At 42.1% G+C, this 27,910-nt stretch overlaps 1 protein-coding gene across 1 annotated transcript; it reads right to left on the reverse strand.

The window, feature by feature from the left end:
* Positions 1–8,295: 8,295 nt before the first annotated feature.
* On the reverse strand, positions 8,296–26,514 carry LOC143940331 (macrophage migration inhibitory factor-like). Its single transcript, XM_077461579.1, has 3 exons — positions 26,299–26,514; positions 10,398–10,570; positions 8,296–8,473 (listed from the first exon to the last, which is right to left on the reverse strand). Exons 1-3 carry the CDS (start codon positions 26,404–26,406, stop codon positions 8,395–8,397), a joined length of 360 nt encoding a protein of 119 aa, XP_077317705.1. The 5' UTR covers positions 26,407–26,514; the 3' UTR covers positions 8,296–8,394.
* Between the last annotated feature and the right edge of the window lie 1,396 nt (positions 26,515–27,910).

A 27,910-nucleotide genomic window follows, 5' to 3' on the forward strand; every position in this document is an offset into this window, starting at 1 on the left:
TATAATAGGGCTGCTAAAATAATGAACTTCCAAGTGGGGAATCGAGTAGTAGTGTTGATTCCCACTGTGGAAAGTAAATTCTTGGCCAGATGGCAAGGCCCTTTTGAAGTTGTAGAAAAAATGGGAGAGGTAAATTATAGAGTCCACCAGCCAGGCAAGAGGAAACCATATCATGTAAACTTGTTAAAACCCTGGACAGACAGGGACCCAGTGACCTCCCTGGCTAGTGCAAAACTTGAGCCTCGGGTTAGGGTGGAGAGTGTCCAAGTAGCAAATACCCTGTCTAAAATCCAAAGTCAGCTTTTCAAACATTTTCAGACTTACCAGGGCTCACTAGTGTCATAAAGCATGATATTATCACGGAACCAGGAGTCAAAGTTTTTGTCCGGGCCTACCGCATCCCAGAGGCTCAAAGGAAGGCTGTTTCAGAGGAAGTGAAGAAGATGTTATTGAGCGGTCGAGCCCGATTGTGTTGGTACCGAAGCCCAATGGGACTCTGCGATTTTGCAATGATTTCCGGAAATGTAATGAAGTTTCATGGTTTGATGCCTACCCCATGCCCCGGGTAGATGAGCTTATTGAGAGACTAGGTCCAGCCAGGTATATCACTACATTAGACCTTTCCAAGGGGTATTGGCAAATCCCACTGAACCTGATTTTTCTACCCCAGAGGGGAGTTTTCAGTACAAAAGAATGCCTTTTGGATTGCAAACTGCTCCAGCCACGTTCCAGAGAGCAATGGACAGGATTTTACGACCTCACCGGGAGTATGCCTCAGTGTAATTGGACAATATAGTCATTTTTAGCAGAGACTGGGAATCACATTTGGCCAAAGCCCAGGTAGTGCTGGACTCTCTTTGGAAGGAGGGGTTTACAATAAACCCTGAAAAATGTGCTTTGATAATGGAGGAGGTGAAATACCTTGGCTATATCGTGAGTAGAGGGGTAGTGAAACCTCAGGTCAACAAGGTAGAGGCTATACAGAATTGGCCCCGCCCCCTCACAAAAAAGCAGGTACCTGCATTCCTGGGCATGGTGGGATACTACAGGAGGCTTGTACCCAACTTTGCCACGTTGGCGGCTCCATTGACCGATCTGACTAAGGGTCAGATCGGTCAATGGAGCAGGTTGCCCAAACTTTACAGTATATATGTATATATATATATATATATATATATATATATATATATATATATATATATATACAGCCTGAAGTGTATTAGAAACAGTACACCACTGAATGCACTGTAGATATAGGCTACACTGGATGCAGAGTGTGTGTGTGTATATATATATATATATATATATATATATATATATATATATATATATATATATATATATATGTATATGTATATATATCAAATACACTACCACCTTGCTTAATCTAAATTTAGCTATCTCTCTGTCCACGCCAAAAACATTACACAAGGCCGCTGTGTAAGCAGCCTTATATAGTGTGGGGCGTTAGTCCCCCTGAGCCATGATTTATTTGGCTCTCCCCGACTCTTAGCAGAGCGCACTGTGATTGGCCAAAGCATGCAGGTCAGGTGTATACTTTGGCCAATCATTATAAAGCAATGCACTGCGATCTCGCAGTGCATTATGGGGCGTTCCTTGGCGCTCAAATGTTCCACTAATGCCACATAATGTTCGCTGTTCGGTGAACATCCGATGTTCGAGTCGAACATTACGTTCGACCCGAACATCAATCTTATCTGTATTGGCTACTCATAGAGCAGAGTGGACTGTGTCCGTGTCTGCTCTGCTCAGCCGAGGATTAGTGGTCAGATCCCCTGCTCAGAAAAATTGGATCCAACCCATGTGTAAGGGGCCTATCCCCTTCATGATGGAGGTTAACCACTTCAGCCCCGGAAGGATTTACCCCCTTCCTGACCAAGCCCTTTTCGTGATACGCCACTGCGTCACTTTAACTGACCAATGCGTGGTCATGCGATGTTTTACCCAAACAAAATTGACGTCCTTTTTTTCCCACAAATAGAGCTTTCTCTTGATGGTATTTGATCACCTCTGCGGTTTTTATTTTTTACACTATAAATAAAAAAAGAGTGACAATTCTGAAAAAAAATATATATATTTTTTACTTTTTGCTATAATAAATATCCCCAAAAAATATATAAAAATAAATTTCCTCCTCAGTTTAGGCCAATATGTAATCTATATATTTTTGTTAAAAAAAATCGCAATAAGTATATATTGATTGGTGTACGCAAAAGTTATCACATCTACAAAATAGGGGATAGATTTATGGCATTTTTATCATTATTTTTTTTATTAGTAATGGCAGTGATCTGCATTTTTTTATTGTGACTGCGACATTTTGGCGGACAGATCGCACACTTTTGATACTAATTTGGGACCACTGACATTTATACAGCGATCAGTGTTATAAAAATGCACTGATTACTATGTAAATGTCACTGGCAAGGAAAGGGTTAAACACTAGGGGGCGATCAAGGGGTTAACTGTGTTCCCTCAGTGTGTTCTAACTGTAGGGGGGGTGGGCTTACTAGATCATGACAGAGATCACTGCTACCAATCACTGGGAGCAGTAGATCCCTGTCATGTTGCTAGGCAGAACAGGGAAATGCCTTGTTTATGTAGGCATCTCCCTGTTCCGCCTCTCCATGCCACGATCGCGGGCCACCGGCAGACAACAAGTCCACAGGACCCGTGGGCACGCTTTTGCGGCACACGCACCCACTAGCCGCCGATGACGACATAACGTATGGGTATGTTGTTTCGCACACCCATGCTGACGTATATCAGCAAGTGGTTAAAAAACATCCAAATGTTTGAACACAGTTTTGCAACTTTGACACGTGTTAGTAAAACTGTACATATCATTATTAATACTTAGTGCATCCAGGTGAATTACACCTTGTTTTTTTCAGGACAAATCAGGCTCTTATTTGTTGGCAAATGGTGATGGCTATCTCCTGATTATTTTATTTTATCATCAAAGGAAAACTGGCACAAAATAGTAAAATTGTTTTTTTTTTTTATTTACTTTTATATTTCTTGCTATAACCTACCACCAAAGAACAACCCAAAATAAATCCTCCTCCAGACGATTTTAGCAATACCACATATGTGCATTTTATTTGTTGTTTGTACCTGTAGTAGGGCCAAGATTTTTTTTTTATTCTACCTAAACACATTGATTCTGACCTTTATCCCTGACTTTGACTCTAAGCATGAACTTTGACCCTGACCTTAACCCTAACTCTAACCCTGACATTGAACTAAATCAAACACTGATCTAGTCATTATTATTAGTTTTTTCCCACACATGAGAAAATGATGCAATGTATCTCTTTCCGCATTCCAGAAGAAAACAAAACAAAACACAGGGTTGGGCTGTGCAGTCAGTGACTGTTTGCCGTGATTGCTAATTAGAGCGTATCACAGCAATCAGATGATCAGGAAATGGGCCTCCTGATTTCCCATTGTTAGTACAAGACCCAGAGCTGTCACTGACAACTGTTTTTGTGCTAGAAGTGACTGTGCAGCGCACTCTCAGCACAAACACAGTAGCGCATACTGTATATGGCTCAATGGATGAAGACCCACTTCTGTGAGGCCACATACTGTATATATGTGTACACTTGGTGGGAAGGGGTGAAAGATAAGTAGAATGTCCCTTCTATCTTTCTCTTCTTTTATTTTTTCTTTAAAATCCAAGTTTTTTTTATTGTGTAGCCAAAGGGTTGCTACTATAGTTGATGTTATTTCAAATGAGTTGGCTCCTTCTATTGACTATTGGGCTCTGTTAGGATTTTTCCTTATTCTTGAGAAGGGATGCATGAAAAGTATTGTGGCAAATGTAGTTTGGAGGAGGAAGTGACTCTGTTAGCTGGATCAGCCCTAAACTACAATACAGACAATGCAAGGCGAGCAGCGCTGCCTGCTGAGAGCAGTAATAAAAGCGCCAGCGCAGCCTGTTTTCAGCCTCTCTGGACGCCATTCAACACCTGGCCAGGAGTGAGAGACTACAGCCTATACAGCGTAGAGCCGGATCGTCCGCCTCTGAGGGATCTCAGAGTACATCTTTGCCATCCTAGCAAGTGGACCGGTCTGCGTTTCAGAACAACCGGAATTCCTCCACTTCAACCTATCTGGAGTTGCAGCACAGTGGCGCCATTTTCACCAGATGGAGACATCAGGAGGGGATTCTGGATGGATCCTCACAGCCTTTGAATCTATTGTGGTGAGAGGACACCTGCCCATTGCAGTAGAGAGTACGGTATTGCTGAGTGAGTTCTTTTTAACAGACTGCTGATGAGACTTGTAGTTCCATGGAGGTGAATCTACTTTTCCCAAGGCACCATACAGCTGGACTTTGGGGCTTTGTCTGTTCCCCTGCACAGAAGAACTTTTGCCATCTTCCTCTCTTCTAAAGCATTACTGATACACTCATAAGTTGAACTCTGAATTACAAACTCGGGGAGCCATTGAGTATATGATAGACTTTATACTGTATTTCTGGATGTAAAGTTTATGAACTGTATATTGGTCTGTGTTGAGGCCTCATTGGGAAGGTATTTAATATATGTTTTGAGGATATTGAGTACTTATCCCTCTGTCCACCTGTTCACATATACTCTTTAAATTGAAAATAGAGAAGTCCTGTTTATGTGCCTTCATTAATAACGGTTGCTAATCATAATTTGTCTTTATGTTCTTCAGTGTTTTTTATTACTACTTTCGGTAAACTTTTCTGAGTGGTTCAGTGATATTGTGTGAGTTTCTCATTGCTAATGTCAGATTGCAGAATGGAACCCAAGGTGTCAGAGGTAAGAGAGGATCTGCAGAGTCAGAGTAGCCAGTGGAATATAGAGTCAATCAGCAGCCCTCGGGGGAGTACCGCTGCAAATACTATTCTCAAACTTCCTGTTCTAGGGTGGCTGTGTTCATTTTCCATGCCCCCTTGTGTATGTAGCCACTCTTTTCCTGTTCGCCCCCTGAGATGGACTACACAGTTACCTGCAGACACATTCAGCTCTATGGGAATTGTATAGTATGCATAGTATGCAGAGTGGATTATGTAACCAGAAACACCAGCACTGCTCGCTGCACACTAGTTGCTGTGAAGTACATCATTGGAGGATCGGGAGCATGCACAGGACAAAAAAGAGCCTGAAAACAACAGCAAGAAACTTCAGCAGAACTTCGCTCTAAACTATCAAATTGCCCACCCCCATATCACAAGTGGATATATATATATATATATATATATATATATATATATATAACTTAAGAGATTTTTTGCAGCACGTCCACTATTCTCTCCCAGACAAGAATGATAATTGAGTCCTCTGACCCCCCTCCTGGATTCTGCACATGAGCAGATGTGTCACATGGTTTCAGGTCCTGAGTGAGCCTTGCAGTACATCTACACATTCTTGGACTTCCCCTGAATATCCTTGCATGTATGCATCTCCCTTCCAAATGTACAAAGATGACAGCTAGTATGAAAGTCACAAATCTTTTCCACCTTTGTGAATGTGCGAGATATTTCCTGTGTGTGCACAGATGTACTGAAGGAATCTGTCAGGACCTGATGGCCAAGCAGAGCCCTTCAGCACACGTGTGCATGTGTCGTAATGACGATGCCAGAGGGGGTGGAGCAATTAAAAATGGGACTGACATTCCTTTATTAATATAGTTTCCTTAGAGGCCAAGTTGGAAAGCCTGTTCCCAGATATCATCTGTGGTTTGCTAGTGACTTGTGATATCAATTCTACAGAAGTGTAGAGACACGTGGCCTGCCTGTATTTGGGCAAATTACACTCTCCCTGGTGTAGCAGTAATGCTATCTACAACACGACCAGTTTGGTTAATTAAAGGGCAGTTTGTCCAATATGGCAGTTTTCTTGATGGCGTGAGACCTTCTTTGCTCCGTCAGTCCGTCCGATTAAATTAGCTGTCTCTAGTAATGTGCAGTCTGTCTGAAAATATCGGACATTCTACAGCAACATGACCAAACAGTGGATAATTTATATACCTGTAACACCTTGGTCCTGAACAGAGCTGCTAATAAATCTAGTTGTGCTAGTAGTAACTAGCCTGGCTGATTGATATTTTGATCCACTGATTTCTGTCCTAAGTCTAAGTTTAATTGGTAGTCTCTCTCTTCTGTCAATAGGTGGCACTGTTGCCTTTGGCACTAGGATGACGGATTACATTGAATTCAGGTGATGGGTAAATAAGTTGTCTCAGCCAATCAGCAGGAGTTTCTTTGGCCGATGTGCATGCTGGGATAGGCTATTTATTCGGGAGGAGTCAGGTGATCGGGGTTCTTCCTTCCCAGGGCTGTGGCCTGGGTGGAGGTGTATCAAATGGCTCCTGGCTTCTAGGCCTTAAGCCTGAAGCCTATCCAGGAGTACTACTAGCCGCTAGGTCTAAGTGAGGCATATCAAGTAATTCAAGGTTCTGCAAAGGAGAACCAGCAAAGGTTAAGCCTGAAGCCTGGAGCGGAAGCACGTTAGTTAGATGCTCAGCCTGAGGGGAGCCTGATCATTGCCGGAAGTAATGGAGAAGCAGTTGCCACAAAGGAATGACCACTCCTGATACTGGAGGCAAGTTTTGGAAGGGATGAAGTTCTGAAGGTGTACCAGAGTGTCACAGATCAGCTGCGGTGCTGATCTGTGTCTTACCTTTACTGCTGTAGGTTGTCTGGCACCTGTTGTCCCACTAGCCTATGTTCAGCTCTGGCTGCACTCTGCCGCTATGGGTGTCTCTGGCTTCACCTGTTGCTTAATATATCATTCCTTCCTACTACTGTCCTGCTACTGTCCAGCCCCCCATGTGCTTCTCTATTTAAATTCCCCTCAGAACAGTTTCTGGTTGCTTGAGCAACACTTCTCTGAGCTCGCTTCGTGTAATTTGAACTTGACGTCTTGTGAACTGATCTCTTGTGTACCGTCTCAGCTAGTCCTCTTGATTATGTTGTCTGCTGCCCCCCTGACCTTGGCTCGCTATCCGGCTCTCCTTTGCTTCATCCATCCCTCCCTGCCTGACGGTGTCTGCTGGTACTCCCTTAGCGAGCAGGGTGAACCCGAGGGTCATGACCTGGGGTCAGCACGCAGCTAAGCCCAAACCCTCTTGAAGGAGTCCCTGGCAGAATACCAACTGGCCCTTAGACTCCATGTCCTGGGGGATCCCATGTCACCTGCTCACTTGTGGACTCACTGTAGTAGTACCGTGACACAGAGCAGATGCTACACTATCTGGGGATGGTGAAGTAAGTGGGAAAGCTTCAGTGGAGACTCATTCAGTAAGACAGCGGGTAGCTGTGAGTAAAGCTTGAAGGATTACAGTGGGTAGCTGTAAGTAAAGCTGGAAGATAAGTACAGTGGTTAGTGGTGGGTGAAGCTCGAGGGATCCAGCAGGTAGCTGAGAGTTCAAAAAGTCTAGTGAGAGAAGGTGAGCTGAGCTTAAGGATCTACAGTGGGATACTGTCAGTAAAAGCTGTTGTATAGGCGCAATCAAAACAACCCCCCCCCCCCCCCCCCCCCCAAGGCAAAGGCATACTAGCTCATTATGAAATACTTGCCTTATATGGAAGTGTTGTCATTGCATCCTGGTCACTTCCAAAAGGGAGCTGACATTTTCCCCTCTGCGTTTCTTCAGGGTTCACGGCTCCGGCGCTGTGAGTGGCCGGAGGCGCGATGACGTCACTGCATGCGTGTAGATTTGGAAAATATTAATTTTACCTACGGGTAAGCCTTATTATAGGCTTACCTGTAGGTAAAAATGGGGTATACAACCACTTTAAGCTGGAAGATCTACAGTACGATACTGTGAGAGATGTTGTTGCTATAGGAGACAGCAGTTGCTACAAGATACAGATTGCTGCATTTAGCTTAAAGGCCCTTTATCTGTATTTCTGTCTGCCTAGTTCTATTTGTGTCTACAGAGTTTGCCTTAATTGCTATTGCATTTGCCTAAGGGTGTCCTTTGCCCTAACCCTCTTTCCCACCGTTCCTGTTTACAAAAAGTGACCGGCGCCCAATCTTTCCAACTTGCACCACACCCACTATGCCTAGTAACCTGCACCCTAAGGAGATATGTCAGTTCTCCCTGGTCTGGGGGTCACCATCAGGCCCTTGGAGGTCAGGTAGACCGCTACATACCTATATGACAAACAGCATTCTCTTTAAAGACACTTTCATTTACAAACAAGCCATGCCTATTATATTTTTTTGCATTCTGGCCCTTCAAAAATTTTCATACAATGTTTTTTTAATATAAACCTTAACACAACTGATATTTGTGCAAATCAGTGCAGTTTATTCAACAGGATAGGAAGGCATTAGCATGGCAATAAACAATGAGGTTTGGAGAAAAGAACAGCATCAGTCCGGCATATCACAAGTCGACTTTCGCCATAGTAATATTATTCCAACCAACATTACCACGATTCACTTGCACAAAATTAATGTAAACCCTAAGAAAAGAATTAACAGAGTGTTATTAATCAATATGAAAACAAATCTAAACTATCAAATTAAAACACATATTAAATCTGTGGAATTAGCCAAGATTCTTCCTTAATCCTTTCTATTTCGAAATGTTTGCTACTATTGCACTCATTTTTTTTTTCTCAATGAAACGCTACATGATTGCATTGATTACTTTTAAATGCTTGTATATATAATAAAAGCTAAACTGTAAAAAAGCACCAGAGAACTAATTATTATTTGAGGATTTATGCAGGCTTTCCCAACTGGGGAAGCTGTCAGAAGTGTTTACCTTGCCTGAACAGTTTGCACTAAAAAGTGTCACTTTCTGCCATTTCAGATAGTATTGAGGTATAACTGTGTTCTGCCAGTCCTGTGATTTACACATCTCTGCTATACAGAAAAGCTGGGAGGTGTCATCCCTATTTCTTGGTTGATAAAAGTAGAATTGGACTAAATTATTAAATTCTCATATATGCTTTAGTATGTTAATGGCATTTAAAAGTAATTTTGAATATTTTTTCAAATGCAGCTTTTATTACAATAATCCCTGTTTCCCAACTATTGTCCCACTACAAGTGCAGGGACGTCTTTGATATTGATTGGGCCCTGTGCAAACATTTTCTTGGGGCCCGCCCCCTCCATTCTGAGATATACAAAAAATAGCAGGTGGACTCATGGCTGCCAGAGGTTACCTTTCCTTACCGCTCACTGACTGGTTGCTAAAGGTTACAACACACGATGTCTGCTTGTGGATTGGTTGCTAGAGGTTACTGCACATTATTAGTCCTCATTTATTGGTTGTTAGGGGTTACAGCACATCATTACCACTCACTGAGTACTGGAACAATTCTAATTAACTGAGCAAGTAAAGCGGCACATTAATACACATACTACAGGAAAGGGTCAGAGACTGCTTCTCTGATCAATGCTCTCTTCGCTCAGCCAGTCAGTTTAGGTAGACGGCCATGTCTTGGTAGGTTTGCAGTTGTGCCATACTCTTTCCATTTTCGGATGATGGATTGAACAGTTCTCTGTGAGATGTTCAAAGCTTGGGATATTTTTTTATAACCTAACCCTGCTCTAAGCTTCTCCACAACTTTATCCCTGACCTGTCTGGTGTGTTCTGTGGCCTTCATGATGCTGTTTGCTCAATAAGGTTCTCTAACAAACCTCTAAGGGCTTCACAGTACATATGTATTTATACTGAGATTAAATTACACACAGGTGGACTCTATTTACTAATTAGGTGACTTCTGAAGGCAATTGGTTCCACTGGATTTTAGTTTGGGGTATTAGAGTAAAGGGGCTGTGTATAAATGCACACCATACTTTTCACACATTTATTTGTAAAAAAAAAATGTAAAACCATTTATCATTTTACTTCCACTTGATAATTATGTGCCACTTTGTGTTGGCCTATCACATAAAATACATTTATGTTTTTGGTTGTAATAGACCAAATAATATACACTGATTTGGGTTCTTTTTACCAAAGAAATGTAGCAGTATAAATGTTGGTCAAAATTTATGAAAGATTTATGAAGACAGATTACTTATTTGCAAAATTTTATAACAGAAACTAAGAAAAACTATTTTTTTTTCCTAAATTTATGGTCTTTTTTCATTTGTAGCGCAAAAAAGAAAAAAAACCCAGTGGTTATTAAATGCCACCAAAAGAAAGATCTATTTGTGTGAAAACAAATGATAAAAATGTGGCTACAGTATTACATGACTGAGTAATTCTCATTCAAAGCGTGAAGCTCTGAAAGCTGAAAATTGGCCTGGGTAGGAAGGGGGTGAAAGTGCCCGGTATTGAGGTGGTTAAATACTTGGCCTGAGAGGTAAGGCATCAAGCACATTAATATTAACTACCCTCTTCATTAATTAGAAAAAAACATGTAGACTTGCCTCTCGGGAGATATGTGCAGCTTTTTATTCAGAATGTCACACAGAAGCTTGGTGTAATTTTCGTTATATGGATCTCCAAGTTTTCCAATGCTGTGCAATGAGCACACAGCACAAGGATCCGATGTATTCCCAAAGGTCATCTGCTGATCAGTGTGAATTGATATAACAAAATGCTACAAAAAGACAAAAAATGCATAGGAATGTTCAGTGAACAAAGGTGAAACATGTTAAAGTAGAACTATAGGCAAAACTTTTTTTTTTTCATTTTTGTGTAGAGTAAGGGAGGGTTACAACCCCTGTCAGATAAAAAAATTTTCCCCTTCTTTATCACATTGTGGATATTTCGATATTTCCCTTCACTTCCTGTTCCATAGCCAAATAGGAAGTGAAAGAAAATCCCTGCAAATTATGGGAATTTCTTTGGTGACCTCCAGGTCACCAGAACTAGTGTCCCAGTTGATACATTCCCCCCCCCCCCCATTACTTTTCTGGGGACAGCCCAAAATTTGGAATTTACTTTTATTTTCAAAGATAATGGTAGAAGGACAAATAGAGAGAGTGAATCTCCTTAATAGGGGAACAGACAGCAATAAAAACTGACAAGCGTTCTAATCCCTCTGTACTCTATCCAAATTTAAAAAAAGGTTTGCCTTTAGTTATACGTACTTTAAGACTGTGCTCTAAAGGGAGTAAGTGCCATAAATAACTATTTATTGTTTTAATTATACATTTATTGAAAGACAGCAAGTAAAATAGGAACAGAACACTTTTCCCATATGCATCTACTAATAGGCAAATCACTATCAGATAGGAACTGGGTTTGACTAAAGGGATTAAGGCTGGCCATACACTGGTCGAATTTCGAAAGATCTTATCTTATCTAAGAATTTTCGTACGAATTTCGCACCATTAGTGGGCTGCAGTAACGGCTGATTTTCGTGCGGCCATCAAATTTTAGTAATCGGACATGTTGGAAATTTTTTGAAAAAACAAACGATTTTCTAATCAATGATGGGAGAATCGTGGGAGAAATGTAATTGAAAAAGAAATGCGCATGTGCAAGAAAAGCATATTCCCGGAAAGAAAAGAAGATTCCCAGACAAGAAAATTCTTTTCTGTAGGAACATGAAGTGAAATTGAAGGTTTGGTTGGTCGAATTTCGAAATCAATGGTGGCACTATTGGATCACAAATTTTCTGATTTTCAAAAGAAAGTTCTTTTGAAATTCGACCCGTGTATGGCCAGCATAAGTATTTGTCATGGGTAGGGATGAGCTCAGGCGTGTCCTAATCAGAGTCCGAGCCCTCCTGAGATATCCCTCCAGGAAGCTGTTAAAGCGGGAGTCTGCCGGGAGTTCCACTTTTTTTTTTTTTTTAAAAGCCAGCAGCTACAAATACTGCAGCTGCTGACTTTTAAAATAAGGACACTTACCCGCCCAGCGCGCCCGCGATGTCGGGCACCCGAAGCCGATCTCTGGATCGTCTCTCGGGTGCTGCCGCCGCCATCTTGGGTATGGGAATCAGGAAGTGGAGCCTATCGGCTTAATTTCCCGATTCCCTACTGCGCATGTGCGAGTCGCGCTGCGCAATAAGGATGGACCCGCTGCCTCTGGGATCTGTGTGTTTCCCAGCAGGCAGCGGGGGACTTTCGCAAAGGGGCGTAGATCTACGCCCCTTTCCGCAGAGAGCTATCCCAGAAGTGGGTGCAGATACCTGTACTGTACAGGTACCTGCACCCCCCTCCCCCCTGAAAGGTGCCAATTGTGGCGCCGGAGGGGGGGGGAGGATTCCAATGAACAGAAGGTCCACTTTAGGGTGGACCTCCGCTTTAAGGCAGACCACTAATCATAAAACAGGCCTGAGCTCATCCCTGGCAATGGCAAACACAATGATTTGGCACTGATGTTTTCAATGCATGATAAGGCGAGTCTGAGATTTTGGCAGCTAAGGTTAGTCTTAAAGATAAAGTCCATGAAAACATCTTTTGTCAGTCAATTGTGAATAGACTAATGTACCTTTGTCAGCGTTGTGTGTTGCAATCAGATCCTCCTCACACATCTTGTGTTCTTCCCCTTCTGAGTAACAGTTTATTGGGTTTGATCTGCCTTAGGGCTCATATACACTTGCCTCTGCTTCAACACACATCAACGGCTAGTTTACACTTGCTTCAAAACAAGGCTTTGGACAGGTTTTGTTAAAGCTCTTTGAACACCAAAGCTAATTTCACTAAATAAAATGGTTAGTTTACAGTACTGTTTACACCTTGCTTTTGTTCAGATTCAAAAATTTTACCCCATGTCGCTTTAGTGGGGCTTCAAAGCCCCCATAGAGGTCTATGGCAAAGCTCGCTTATAGCCCCACCAAAGCCCCACCAAAGCCTCATCAAAGCCCTAACAAAGCCTCAAGCAAAAGCAAGGTGTAAACAGGGCTGTATAAGCTAACCATTTTATTTAGTGACGGGAGCTTTTACTGGCATCCAGAGAGCTTTAACAAAGCGTGCCCAAAGCCTTGTTTTGAAGCCCTTAGGGATCTGAATGATTCCTCACAGCCCCTCTAGTTCTTCAGCTTCAACTGCTTACACAAGTACAGCAGTGTGAGATTTAAGCTGGCCATACACTAGTAGAATTTGAATCGTTTTTTTCCCTTTAAGACCGTTCGTTTAAGTTTATGATCAAATCGATGTTTTCAACTGTAGCGATGTGAACATTTGAAGGAGCAGGATGGAAAATCGAAGGAACCAATTTTCAACTGTGTATGTGATTTTTATTCACTCCAAAATCAAATTTTAAAAGCAAAGTAGATTTTGAAATACTTTGGAATGACATTTATCAAGTTATCAAATATACTGAGAATTTTCATTTGTTACCTTCTCTCTTTCATCCCCATCTTTCCCTGCCTCTGACCACCTCTTATACCTCGTACATACGATCGGACTATCCAGCGGACAATCCGCCAGACTTTGCAGCAGAGGTCCACCAAATTTTCCGAATGAGCAGACTTGCACACACACACAGACTTTCCCACGGCCAATCCGCCGGACTTTTGGTGGATGTCCCCCGGACTTTCCAAATGAACAGACTTGCCCACACACGGACTAAAGTCCATTCATTTTGAATGTGACTTCAGGTACGACGGGACTAGGGAAGGAAGTCAATCTCGCCCTCTCAATCGGCGAAAATTGACACCTTGCGAGACCCATTGCCTGGTATGGGTTTTAAGGGTAACCCCTACACCGAAAAATGGCATGGGGGTCCTCCCAAAGTCCATACCAGACCCTTATCCGAGCACGCAGCCCGGCCGGTCGAGAAAGGGGGTGGGGACGAGCGAGCGCCTCCCTGAACGTACCAGGCCACATGCCCTCAACATGGGGGGTGGGTGCTTTGGGGAAGGGGGGCGCCATGCGGCCCCCCACCCCAAAGCACCTTGTCCCCATGTTGATAAGGACAAGGGCCTCTTCCCGACAACCCTGGCCGTTGGTTGTCGGGGACTGCGGGTGGGGGGCTTATCGGAATCCGGAAGCTCCCTTTAATAAGGGGGCCCCCCGATCCCGGCCTCCACCCTATGTGAATGAGTATGGGGTACATCATACGCCTACCGATTCACCTGAGGGAAAAAAGTGTCAATAAAAAAAAATACACTACACAGGTTTTTAAAGTAGTTTATTAGGCATCTCCAGGGGTCTTCTTTCTTCTTCTGATGTTGACACGATGCTCTCTCCCGCTGTAATGCTGTGGACACGGTACGCGGCGACTTATATAGGCATAAGGGGCGGGGTCACCGGCTGATGTCACTCGTGACCCCCCCATTATGCCTATATAAGTCGCCGCGTACCGTGTCCACGCCATTACAGCAGGAGAGAGTGTTGTGTCAACATTGGAAGAACAGAAGAAGGAAGAAGAAGAAGAAGACAGCGATGACAACAAAGGAGAAAGTCGGGCTCCTCCACTAGCAAAAGAGTGGCTAAAGAGCAGAAGATAGCGGAGAAGCCCAGCGAGAAGAACCTCAAAGCGCAGGGAAGTCGGAAGAAGACCCCCTAAGTCGGAAGAAGACCCCCGGACGATGACGAAGGAGAAAGCCAGGCTCCTTCACTAACAAAAGAGCGACAAAAAAGCAGAAGATAGCAGAGGAGCCCGGTGAGAAGAACTGGAAAGGGCGGAGAAAACCTCCGGAGCTGCCTAATAAACTACTTTAAAAACCTGTGTAGTGTTTTTTTACTGACACTTTTTCCCCCAGGTGAATGGGTAGGGGTACGATGTACCCCATACTCATTCACATAGGGTGGGGGGCCGGGATCTGGGGGCCCCCTTGTTAAAGGGGGATCCCGGATTCTGATAAGCCCTCCGCCCGCAGACCCAGACAACCAACGGCCAGGGTTGTCCGAAAGAGGCCATTGTCCTTATCAACATGGGGACAAGGTGCTTTGGGGTGGGGGGCCACAGGGTGCCCCCCTTCCCCAAAGCACCCACCCCATGTTGAGGGCTTACGGCCTGGTAAGGTTCAGGAGGGGGGGTGCTCGCTTGTCCCCACCCCCTTTCCTGACCGGCCAGGCTGCGTAGCTGCATAAGGGTCTGGTATGGACTTTGGGGGGACCCCTACGCCGCTTTTTGGTGCAGGGGTTACCCTTAAAACCCATACCAGGCGATGGGGCTCGCAAGGTCTTAATCTCGCCGATGGAGGCGGCGAGATTGACTTCCTTCTCTAGTCTCGTCATACCTGAAGTCACGTTCAAAACGTTTAGTCCATGTGTGGGCAAGTTCGTTCATTTGGAAAGTCCGGCGGACTAGCACACAGACGAGCGGATTGTCCGCTCGAAAGCCGGGAAGAAAAAGTCCACTGGACCCCACACATGATCGAATTGTCCGGCGGACCAGAGTCCACCGGAAAGTCCAATCGTGTGTAAGGGGCATTACCCACTATCATCTACATCCACATGTATTTATGGGAGATGTAGTTAAATTAGTAAGGAAAGATGTCGGAATTGATGCGTGCCCCTGCATTAAATCCTCCCACCAGCTCCAGAGTAGACACGTCCGGTTCATTTAGTTCTGAACCGAAATTTGGACGATATATAAATCAGTTATAACAGGAAAAAATTTGGACGAAATTTGAATTTTAATCATTTTCAAATTCAAATCATTTTCAAATTCCAATAATTTTCGAATAGTTTTCAAATTCAAATCATTTTACAATTTTCAAAGAGAATAAAATAGAATAGAAAATAAAGGAATAGAAAAAAAATAGACTAGAAAAGAATATAACAGAAAATAAAATAGAATATAATAGAGTAAAACAGAACAAAATTTAATAGAAAATAAAAGAACAGAATAGACTAAAATAAAGCAACAAATAGAATAGAATAACATCAAAAGAATATAACCAGCTTCTAAAATTTGAATTTCCAATAGAATTTAAATATATAAGAAAAGAATAGAAAAAAAAATGAAAAAAATAGACTATAATAGAATAGAAAGGAATAGAATTAAAAAAAAACAATAGAATAGAAAGAATGTAAACGTTTCCCAATTTGAATAGAAAAGAATAGAATAAAAAAAAATAACAGAATAGTATAGAAAAAATAGAATAGAATAGAAAGAATACAACCATCTTCTGAAATTCAAATTTCAAATAGAATACATTTTAATAGAAAAAAATAGAACAGGAAAAAATAAAAAAAATTATAATAAAAAAAAAAAACAATAGAATCGATTAGAATAGAAAGAATATAACCATTTTCCAAAATTGAAATAGAATCTATTCAAATTTGAATTGATTCTATTAGACATTTGGAAAATGGTTATATTATATTGTTTACTTATATTCTTTTTTATTTCTTTATTGTATTAATTTTTTTTAATTAAAATTTATTCTATTTGAAATGGTTGGTGGTTATATTCATTCTATTCTATTGTTTATTTCTATACTATTGTTTTATTTTCTATTCTATGCTACTCTATTCTTTTCAATTCTATTCAAATTGATTCTAATTGAATTTTGGAAAATGGTTACCGTATTTATCGGCGTATAACACACACTTTTTTCCCTTTTTTCCCTTAAAATCAGGGGAAAATCGTGGGTGCATGTTATACGCCGATCCCCGCTGACTGTGAGTGGAGAGGAGCGAGTGCCGCTGACATACAGAAAGCTGAGTGTATTCAGCTAGACTCGGCTCCTCTCGCAGTCCCGCCGATCTCCGCTGACTGTGAGTGGAGAGATGACCGGGCACCGCCAACATACAGAAAGCCGAGTGTATTCGGCTAGACTCGGCTCCTCTCGCAGTCCCGCCCCTGGCTGTGAGCAGAGCCGAGTCTAGCCGAATACACTTGGCTTTCTGTATGTTGGCGGCGCTCGCTCATAGCAGAGATGGGCAGGACTGCGAGAGGAGCAGAGTCTAGCTGAGTAAACTCGGCTTTCTGTATGTCGGCGGAGCTTGCTCATCTCCACTCACAGTCAGCGGAGATAGGCGCCAATTTTAAATAATCAGCGGCTGGGCAATGCTGCACAGAGACTGACAAGGTTGCAAAGGCACTGGGCAAGGCTGCAAAGGTACTGGGCAAGGCTGCAAAAGGCATTGGGCAAGGCTGCAGATGGACACCGGGCAAGACTGCAATGATGGACAAGGCTGCAGATGGACACTGATAAGGCTGCATTTTACTTTTTAATTTTTTTTTTTTTACTTTTCTATACCATTTTGTTCTGTTTTACTCTATTATATTATTTTATTTTCTGTTCTATTCTTTTCTATTTGATTCCTTTATTTTTTGTTCTATTTTATGCTCTTTGGAAATTAAAAAAATATTTGAAACTGATTAGAAAATGAATAATTTCAACTAAATGAATTCCAAACTGAATTAAACTAATTTAACTAAACAAATTTATTTAAATAATGAATCAAAAACTCACTTTTTCATTCTGCACGTCTACTCCAGAGGTATTAAAATGAAATCTGCTCATAAAGACCTCAGAAGAAATAAAATACATCATATCTCAGAGAGTAAGTGTTTGATGGTAAAATTAATGCAGCAGTTTTTTTTTTTGTTTTTTTTTTTTTTTTTTAGAAACATATTGTAAATGATTCAGTAAGAGGGGAAATCGATCCTACAATTGGGCTTTAAGTGTTAAGGATTAAGATTAAAATGAACGTCTGAGCAATAATGAAGATATTCAGTACACTGGATTTCTGGAAGACCACATGGTCACTTTTACACACAATGCAGCCTATAATATAAAGAGACAATAAATGTACCTTTCCAGTTGCCTGCCAGTAAAAGGGTCACTTTAAGGGTTAAATGCCAGATTTATGTTTCAAATCATGCACTACAACCAGTTTCTAAAGGATGCAATTTTTTTTTGTAAATTCTAGTTATATGTAACCTAGCCAAGATTTACCAACAGCTATATATAGGACTATGAGGACCTTCTTCGTTGGCTGTTAATTAAGGGGATTGCTTAGAATGGTTCTCACACTACAAAGTTTGTTATTCTAAAGGGCATTAGGAGCTAATGATGTATTAACACAACAAGATCGATCAGTATTAGGGTTGCACCGATACTAGTATTGGTATACATGCAGATACCTAGCATTTGCACTCGTGCAAATGCTCCAATTCTTGACCCGATACTTGGACAGCCTCAGGAATGATCGGTGTGGCGGTGGAGGCAGTTACAATCCCCAATCTCCCTGTATAGCTTTTCTGACAGCTGCTTTTCCTCCTCGCTCTCTCCCGTGGCTGTCAGCGAGATCAGTGCTTGTAACTAGGTAAATGTATTTCTTATAAAAAGCCTCACATTTTGAGAAATAAAAACAGGCACATCAAAAGTTGCAATTCGTCATGGATAGCAGATGTTTCCAACCACAAAGATGGCCACAGTCGACACGTTACAGTGTTTTAATGTCAAAGCTCCACCCTATTCACCTTTTCGTCCAATAGGAACGTCATCAGGGGTGTGGACAGAGCTCTTCATATCCTTTTTATATAGGAGGGATGGTGGGATAAGAACACCCCTTCCCCCTGCATCCCAACCCTTTCTCTCATCCATAGGAAGTGGAACTTCTTCATAATCGGATGTTTACACCACAGTTTAGACTTACATGGCTAAAACATACAGGCGGCCATGTTTTGGGAGGCCAGATAAGAAAAATATAAAATATACTAATCTGGTTTCTGAAGAGAGGGTAGGTGAAACAAAAGTAATAGATAAAAATGGAAGTAATCAAAACATCCATAAATTGAAAATTAGTTGCTAAAATTAGCAAACAGCTGATCAAAGGCTGGATAAGAGATAAAATCAATGCTGCCATCTAGTGGTTGGAAACAAATAGTAAAGAAAATGCAAAATGTATAAAAATTACATGGAGAAAACCTAACCCAAAAAAATATTAAAAATATAAAAAAAAGGAAGAATAATATAGGGATTCAGCTATTGTTGATAAAGGCATTAACATCCCATTCTATGTTTAACCAGTTGCCGACCGCCGCACGCCGATGTACGTCGGTACAATGGCACGGGCAGGCATAAGGACATACATGTACGTCCCTTGCCTCCCGCGGGTCGGGGGCCCGATCGGGCCCCCGCCCGGTGCCTGCGGCAGTCGGTTTTCGTCCGGGAGCGATCCGGGACGAGGGGGCGGCCATTCATTCATGGCCACCCCCTCGCGATCGCTCCCGACGAATAGAAATCCCCGGTGACATCACTTCCTCTCCTGTAATGTAAACACAGGAGAGGAAGTGATGTATTCTCTCCTCCGTGTCGGTATTTTCCGTTCCGACACGGAGGAGAGCGGATCGGTGAGTTGCACCAACACTCTACACACACAGTAGAACATGCCAGGCACACTCACACCCCCCCTTTACCCCCCGATCACCCCCCCAATTACCCCTGCCCCCCAGTCACAGTGACACCAATGTCATTTTTTATTTTTTTTTTGCATTGGTGTCATTTGTGACTGTAATAACTGTTAGGGCAGTTAGAGTTAGCCCCCTTTAGTTCTAATGTACCCCCTAACCCCCCCAATAAAGGTTTAACCCCGTGATCACCCCCCGTCGCCAGTGTCACTAAGGCTGGGTTCACATTGCAGCGGTTTATGAGAACGAATGTGATTCGCACCGCACTGCAGTGCAAATCACATCCGATCTCTGTGCGATTCGAGTTCAGCCATTCGCCGCACCCGCCGCACCCGCCGCACCCGCCGCAAATTCGCACGGGACCCTTTTTTTGGCCCGCAGCAGAATCGGATCGCATGGGTGTTCACACCATGCGATCCGAGTTTGCAGATCGCACTGCGATATGCGAACTGATCTGGGGGTGTCAGTAACATTTCACTGACACTCCCAGCAGTTCGCATAGGGCAGTGTGAACTGCCGCCGGGAGGCATGCGATGCGGGAACCCGCCGCGGATTCGTGCGTTCCCGCATCGCTCCAGTGTGAACCCAGCCTAATAAGCGATAATTTTTCTGATCGCCGTATTAGTGTCACAGGTGACGCTAGTTAGGCAGGTAGGTATTTAGGTTCGCCGCAGCTTTTTATAGCGCCAGGGACCCCCATATACTACCGCATAAAGCCCCCTGATTGCCCCCTAGTTAACCCTTTCACCAGTGATCACCATATAACTGTTACAGGTGACGCTGGTTGGTTAGTTATTTTTTTATAGTTTCAGGGCACCCGCCATTTATTACCTAATAAAGGTTTAACCCCCTGATCACCCGGCGGGTGTCATTTGTGACTAATAACTGTTAGGGCAGTTAGGGTTAGCCCCCTTTAGTTCTAAGGTACCCCCCTAACCCCCCCAATAAAGGTTTAACCCCGTGATCACCCCCCGTCGCCAGTGTCACTAAGGCTGGGTTCACATTGCAGCGGTTTATGAGAACGGATGTGATTCGCACCGCACTGCAGTGCAAATCACATCCGATCTCTGTGCGATTCGAGTTCAGCCATTCGCCGCACCCGCCGCACCCGCCGCAAATTCGCACGGGACCCTTTTTTTGGCCCGCAGCAGAATCGGATCGCATGGGTGTTCACACCATGCGATCCGAGTTTGCAGATCGCACTGCGATATGCGAACTGATCTGGGGGTGTCAGTAACATTTCACTGACACTCCCAGCAGTTCGCATAGGGCAGTGTGAACTGCCGCCGGGAGGCATGCGATGCGGGAACCCGCCGCGCATTCGTGGCGTTCCCGCATCGCTCCAGTGTGAACCCAGCCTAATAAGCGATCGTTTTTCTGATCGCTGTATTAGTGTCACAGGTGACGCTAGTTAGGCAGGTAGGTATTTAGGTTCGCTGCAGCTTTTTATAGCGCCAGGGACCCCCATATACTACCGCATAAAGCCCCCTAATTGCCCCCTAGTTAACCCTTTCACCAGTGATCACCATATAACTGTTACAGGTGACGCTGGTTGGTTAGTTATTTTTTTTATAGTTTCAGGGCACCCGCCATTTATTACCTAGTCTCACTAGTGTACCCCTAAATTTAGGGGTGTCTACTTTCCAAAATGGGGTCATTTGGGGGGGTTTGTGCCATCTTGGCATTTTATGGCCTTCAAAACTGTAACGCCCTTAGAAAGCCTGAAGGCGGTGCTTGGTTTTCGGGGCCCCGTACGCGGCTAGGCTCCCAAAAAGTCCCACATATGTGGTATCCCCGTACTCAGGAGAAGCAGCAGAATTTATTTTGGGGTGTCATTTCACATATGCCCATGGCATGCGTGAGCAATATATCATTTAGTGACAACTTTGTGGAAAAAAAAAAAAAAAGTTTGTAATTTTCCCGCAACTTGTGGCAAAATATAAAATATTCCATGGACTCAACATGCCTCTCAGCAAATAGCTTGGGGTGTCTACTTTCTAAAATGGGGTCATTTGTGGGGGTTTTGTGCCATCTTGGCATTTTATGGCCTTCAAAACTGTAATAGGTAGTGAGAAGTGAACTCAAAAATTTACGCCCTTAGAAAGCCTGAAGGCGGTGCTTGGTTTTCGGGGCCCCGTACGCGGCTAGGCTCCCAAAAAGTCCCACATATGTGGTATCCCCGTACTCAGGAGAAGCAGCAGAATTTATTTTGGGGTGTCATTTCACATATGCCCATGGCATGCATGAGCAATATATCATTTAGTGACAACTTTGTTAAAAAAAAAAAAAAAAAAAAAAAAGTTTGTAATTTTCCCGCAACTTGTGGCAAAATATAAAATATTCCATGAACTCAACATGCCTCTCAGCAAATAGCTTGGGGTGTCTACTTTCTAAAATGGGGTCATTTGTGGGGGTTTTGTGCCATCTTGGCATTTTATGGCCTTCAAAACTGTAATAGGTAGTGAGAAGTGAACTCAAAAATTTACGCCCTTAGAAAGCCTGAAGGCGGTGCTTGGTTTTCGGGGCCCCGTACGCGGCTAGGCTCCCAAAAAGTCCCACATATGTGGTATCCCCGTACTCAGGAGAAGCAGCAGAATTTATTTTGGGGTGTCATTTCACATACGCCCATAGCATGTGTGAGCAATATATCATTTAGTGACAACTTTGTGTAAAAAAAAAAAAAAATTTTTTTTTTTGTCATTATTCAATCGCTTGAGGCAAAAAAATAAAATATTCAATGGGCTCAACATGCCTCTTATCAATTTCCTTAGGGGGTCTACTTTCCAAAATGGGGTCATTTGGGGGGGTTTTGTACTGCCCTGCCATTTTAGCACCTCAAGAAATGAGATAGGCAGTCGTAAACTAAAAGCTGCGTAAATTCCAGAAAACGTACCTTAGTTTGTAGATGTGACAACTTTTGCGCAAACCAATAAATATACAATTATTGACTTTTTTTTTACCAAAGACATGTGGCTGAATACATTTTGGCCTAAATGTATGACTAAAATTGAGTTTATTGGATTTTTCTAATAACAAAAAGTAGAAAATATCATTTTTTTTCAAAATTTGCGGTCTTTTTACGTTTATATCGCAAAAAATAAAAATCGCAGAGGCAATCAAATACCATCAAAAGAAAGCTCTATTTGTGGGAAGAAAAGGACGCAAATTTTGTTTGGGTACAACATTGCATGACCGCGCAATTACCAGTTAAAGCAGCGCAGTGCCAAAGTGTAAAAAGACCTCTGGTCATTTACCAGCAAAATGGTCCGGTCTGAAAGTGGTTAAGCCAAATGGTCTATAAGATTTTAAACAAAAAAAACATCAGGTCCCCATCTTTGAAGTCTCTCGCCTAATATGGCTGCCACTCCAATGAGGGTAAAACTTGTCTATAGCCATAAAGGATGTACCCTTTAAGCTCTTATCATGGTATAAAGAGTAATGTTTAGATAAACTATGGTTCAAAAAACATTTGCGAATATTCGCCAAATGCTCCTTGAGCCTGGTTTCCAACTTGCGAATATTGCGACCCACATAATGTAGGCTGCAAGGGCACACAATCACATAAACCACATTCTTGGTTGAACACGTGATGAAAGAGCCCACATCATATGTGACATTAGAACTAAAGGAGAGATACTTTCTCACCCTAAGACAGCTATGTTGGCAAACCTCACAGTTTCTGCACTGATAATAGCCCTTAAAATCTCCAAAGAAACTTGGTCTTACTGGAGAACAAAGTACATTTGGGGCTATCTGAAGTCTCGGGGGGGGGGGGGGGGCGGTGCACCTCTATAGGTGACCCTGGGTTGTTCCTGAAACAAAGGACCTAGTATTCTGTAATTTTTTTTAGGACACCCTGGTGTTTTCTAAAGATCTTTTTAAATTGAAAAATGTTGGTTCGAATAAGTGGTATAAAACGAAAAAGGAGAAGAGAGTTGTCCACCATCATCTCTTATTTTAGGTTTTAATAAATCATCTCTATTCCTTAAGGCAACATCAGTTATGATCCGGTCCAGATCATTGACTGCATATCCCTTCTGTAGGAAGCGAGTTTTAAAGAACTCCGGCTCCCTAAAATAGTCCTCCTGCAAGGAACAGTTCCTCCACAATCTGAGGAATTAGCTCATAGGGACAGACCTGAGCCACGACTCATGATGGCAACTGTCTGTCCCTATGCAGTGATTCCTATCCGTGTCTTCAAGTATGTAGATGTAATGAGCCTATCGTCTTGTACTCTAATTTCCAGGTCCAAAAAATGTATAACAGAGGTGCTGGCCTCATGTTGGAGAAAAATGCCTCAATCATTGTTGTTAAGCTCACCAATGAAAAGATCCAAAGAGGCACGGTCTCCCTCCCATAGGAGCAGGACATCATCAATGTATTGTTCCCAGAAGGTCAACTCAGCCCTCTGTCAACCATAGATGATGTCTTTCTCCCACTTGGCCAAAAAAGATTGGCCATACTAGGCGCAAACTTGGCACCCATCGCCGCTCCTCGACCTTGCAGATAGTAGGTGCCATTGAACCAAAAATAGTTGTGGCTTATAGTAAAGTCGAGGAGATTGAGAAGAAACCATTGCTGTAACTCACGTATGCCTGAGTTGCTACTCAAAGAGGATTGCTTAAAATCTTATAGACCATTTGGCTTAAACATAGAATGGGATGTTAATGCCTTTATCAACAATAGCTGAATCCCTAGATTATGCTTCCTTTTTTATATTTTTTGGTTAGGTTTTCTCCATGTAAATTTGATGTTTAAATTTTCTGTACCATCTGTCTCCAACCACTAGATGACAGCATTGCTTTTACTTCATAGGCAGCCTTTGATAAGCTGTTTGCTAATTTTAGTAACTAATTTTCAATTTGTGGATGTTTTGATTACGTCCATTTTTATCAATTACTTTTGTTTCCAACTTGGCCTGGTTCTTTTTCTGCTACCCTCCCTTCAGAAACCGGATTAGTTTATTTTATAGATTTCTTTATTTATTTTTTTATATTTTTAATAATTCAATTTGGTTAGGTTTTCTCCATGTCATTTTTAAACATTTGCATTTTCTGTACTATACGTTTCCAACTACTAGATGGCAGCATTGCTTTTATCTCATAGCCAGCCTTTGATAAGCTGTTTGCTAATTTTAGCAACACATTTTCAATTTGTGGAGGTTTTGATTACTTCCATTTGTATCTATTACTTTTGTTTCTCCTACCGTCCCTTCAGAAACCAGATTAGTATATTTTATATTTTTCTTATCTGGTCTCCCAAAACATGGCCGCCATGGGTGTATTTTAGCTATGCAAGTCTAAACTGTGGTGTAAGTATCCGGTTATGATGAGGTTCTGCTTCCTTTGGATGACAGAAAGGCTTGGAAGTGCAGGGGAACGGGGCGTTCTTAGCCCACCCTCCCTCCTATATAAAGTGGATAGGAAGAGCACTGACCACGCCCCTGATGACATTCCTATTGGACGCAAACGCTGCATAGGCTAGAGCTCTGACATCACGACACTGTAACGTGCCAACTGCGGCAATCTTGGTGGTTGGAAACATCTGCTATCCATGACGAATTGCAACTTTTGATATGCTTGTTTTCATTTCTCAAAATGCAAGTACCCTGGCTTTTTATAAAAAAAAAAAAAAATTACCTTGGTTTTAAATACTACACCATGAGGAGTTGCTTTCTTGCATCCTGTGCATGTGCCTATGAATTACCATTGCATGGGACTACAAGATCTAGCCTTCTATGATCCAATTGAAGTGGTTCTGTGGTGCTGTGGATATATCATGCTTGTTTGACCACCTGTAATTCAGTGGTCCATTTTCTTTGGTAAGAGGCCCAGTGTGTTGACATTCGGTGGAGGATAAACTCATGTTCACCTTATTGTATCTCTGTCTGCACCATGGGTGGTTCCAGTATATCCCCTGAACAAAGACCATTTTAACACTAAGGACTCTTAGTTTATAATTTAATGCTGCTAGCGCTGCATAGATTTAACCTTTATAACTGAAACATCGTAACCTGTGTTTACGATGTTTCAGTTAATGAATAGAAAGGAGCCGCTGTCTATTCATGGGCCTGTCCATTAATTTTCAGTGCAGCTGAGGCTGCAAAGAAAGGGGCTGGGGAATCTGTGTCCTCAGTCCCCTTCCCTGTCTCAAAAGGGAGATATCAGGGGTCTGTTTAGACCCTTGATATCTCACCAAAGCCCCCGCCCCACGGAAAAAAAAAATAATAAAAAGAAAAAAAACTGTAATAAATATCTCAAAGCTAAAATTGTAAAAAAATAAAAAAAACACTGACACTGTACACTCCACCCTGCCCAAAAAAGAAAAACATTGTCAAAAAACATAATAAATAAAAATAAAATAAACAAAAGTGTAAAAATTAAAATTGTAAAAAAATAAATAAAATAAAAGAAACTACTGACATGTGCCACTGTCACATGACATTTACATATTTTTTATCGGTAATCGGTATCAGCGAGTACTTGAAAAAGGTAAATCAGTACTTGTACTCGGTCTTCAAAAAGAAGTAGTATAGATGCAACCCTAATCAGTATGAAAATCATTTGATTAAAAGGGCTGCATCATTCAGAAACAGTTTAGCCAGTAAATACTTGGATGGAAATAAAAATATTACTGACATGCACAGAACTTTATGGTGGAATTATTTTATTTCCTTTGATTTATCATGGTTATTTCCATTAAATCAAAAGGCAATTGTTCACACATTGTAAAGCAAAGTTACTTTATCACATTTCAAACATTAACCATTTTTCGAAATAACCAATGCCAGGTGTGTCTCTGCTATATGCTGATTTATTTCTCAAGCTCTCCATATGTATACTGTATAACAAAATAATTAACTATAAACCCATTCAGTGTGGGTTTTATTTGAAAAAACAAATAAAAATCTAAAAAAGGAATGTATATCATTCAAAAAGTCAAATTGAATTAGGTTTTGTAAAACAGCAACAGACCGCAGAATAAAAACCCACATACTCCTTAGAACTATATAATAAAGAAAGTACATTGACCTCCAAGGACATGGCATACAGCATTTACCTTGGCTGGCACATCCATGGCCTTTTCAAGCAACAGGCACAGGTCAGACATCAGAGATGGAGGTACAGCACTCTGGCATACGTTGGTGTACAAGTTGAAAATAGGCATGATGAGATTATTGTTAAACAGTCAGCAGTCCAGGGATTTGTAATGGGTACTAGGCAGAAGCTGCAGTTGTTCGTAGATATTGAAACACTTTAGCAAAAGGACTTTTGCTCAAAGCTAATTATTGCACAAGTTATAGAAACTCCACCCAAGCCAACCCTTTTTTGTCACGAATTTTAAGTTACGCAATCTATTTGACCTGACTGTGACTGGCTTGACAATGTTTTACTGTGTAGTACTTTGTGTATAAATGAATGCCTATATTTTATATGTGTTATATATGCTGTACATGTCATGCTGCTCAGTTCTCCTCTTACCCAGTTCTGCTTTTTAGTGGCAGTCAGATGACTTTCACAGTAGAACTGGAAGGAGATTTATCTCTCATTACTAGACAAGCGAACTATTCAGGCATGATTTTTACAGCTCTAACATCAGTGAATCAATTAAAAAAGTTTTTTTTGTTTTTTTAAATACTACAATATGTTGTACATATTGTGCCATGTTCTAAATTCTCCTTGCGCTTATACGAACATGAGATTTAAAAATGCTAGAAAAGGGAGTAATGTTGATTGTAGTGCATCACAGCTCCTAATCTCAGCTTGTTACCTGTATAGAAGACATATGGGAGGCAGAAATCTTGCTGATTGATAGGGGATCAAATACTTATTCGATAATGATTTCTCTAATTAAAATGCAAATCAATTTATAACTTTTTTTAAAATGTTTTTTCTGGATATTTTAGTTGTTATTCTGTCTCTCACTTGTTAAAATAAAATTAGACTGATCATTTCTTTGTCAGTGGGCAAATGTACAAAATCAGATACTTTTTTCCCTCAGTGTAGCTCAACTGGACAGATAAAGCCAGGGGCATTGCTGGGTGGCAAAAAGACCAGGGGCTTCAGCCCAAAGTCCGAGCCTGGCACGGGGGGGGGGGGGGGGGGGGGTATGGGGTGCTGACCATTATACTCACCTACATGACATACACTGACCTACCTGACACACACTGACCTACCTGACCAGACTTCAGGTGACGTGACCTCCTCCTGTAGCTCAGTCAAAGTGTGCACCCGTGACAGTAGAGAGCAGGCACTCCAGGCAGCTAGAGCCAGACAGGAGAGCCGCCCGTCCGAGTGATGAAAGGGGATCTTCTCACAGTGGTGCATTCTAATTCCCGCTTTCTGGAGCCTGCAGCGCCTATGATGGATGTCACATCCCGCAGTCATGGCATTGGACCAGTGGGATGTCTATCATAGGCGCTGCAGGCTCCAGATGGCGGGACCTGCTATGTCCCTCAGCCTTGCTCGGGGCCAGATAGGTCCCCGCTTGGGGTAATAACAGAACTGTACATGCCCAAGACCCGGGGGGTTTTGGGGACCCACCCGGGGCTCCAGCCCCCTTCCCAACACCACTGGATAAAACATATCACATTTTTGGATTTGTGAATCACTGTGACATCAAAAAACATTACTATTATTAGTAACTTCCATGAATCTTTAAAAACTGTTAC

Source organism: Lithobates pipiens, unplaced genomic scaffold, assembly GCF_037356315.1.
Source record: "Lithobates pipiens isolate NorthernLeopardFrog02 unplaced genomic scaffold, aLitPip1_a1.2 Scaffold_3, whole genome shotgun sequence".
NCBI classification, from domain to species: domain Eukaryota; kingdom Metazoa; phylum Chordata; class Amphibia; order Anura; family Ranidae; genus Lithobates; species Lithobates pipiens.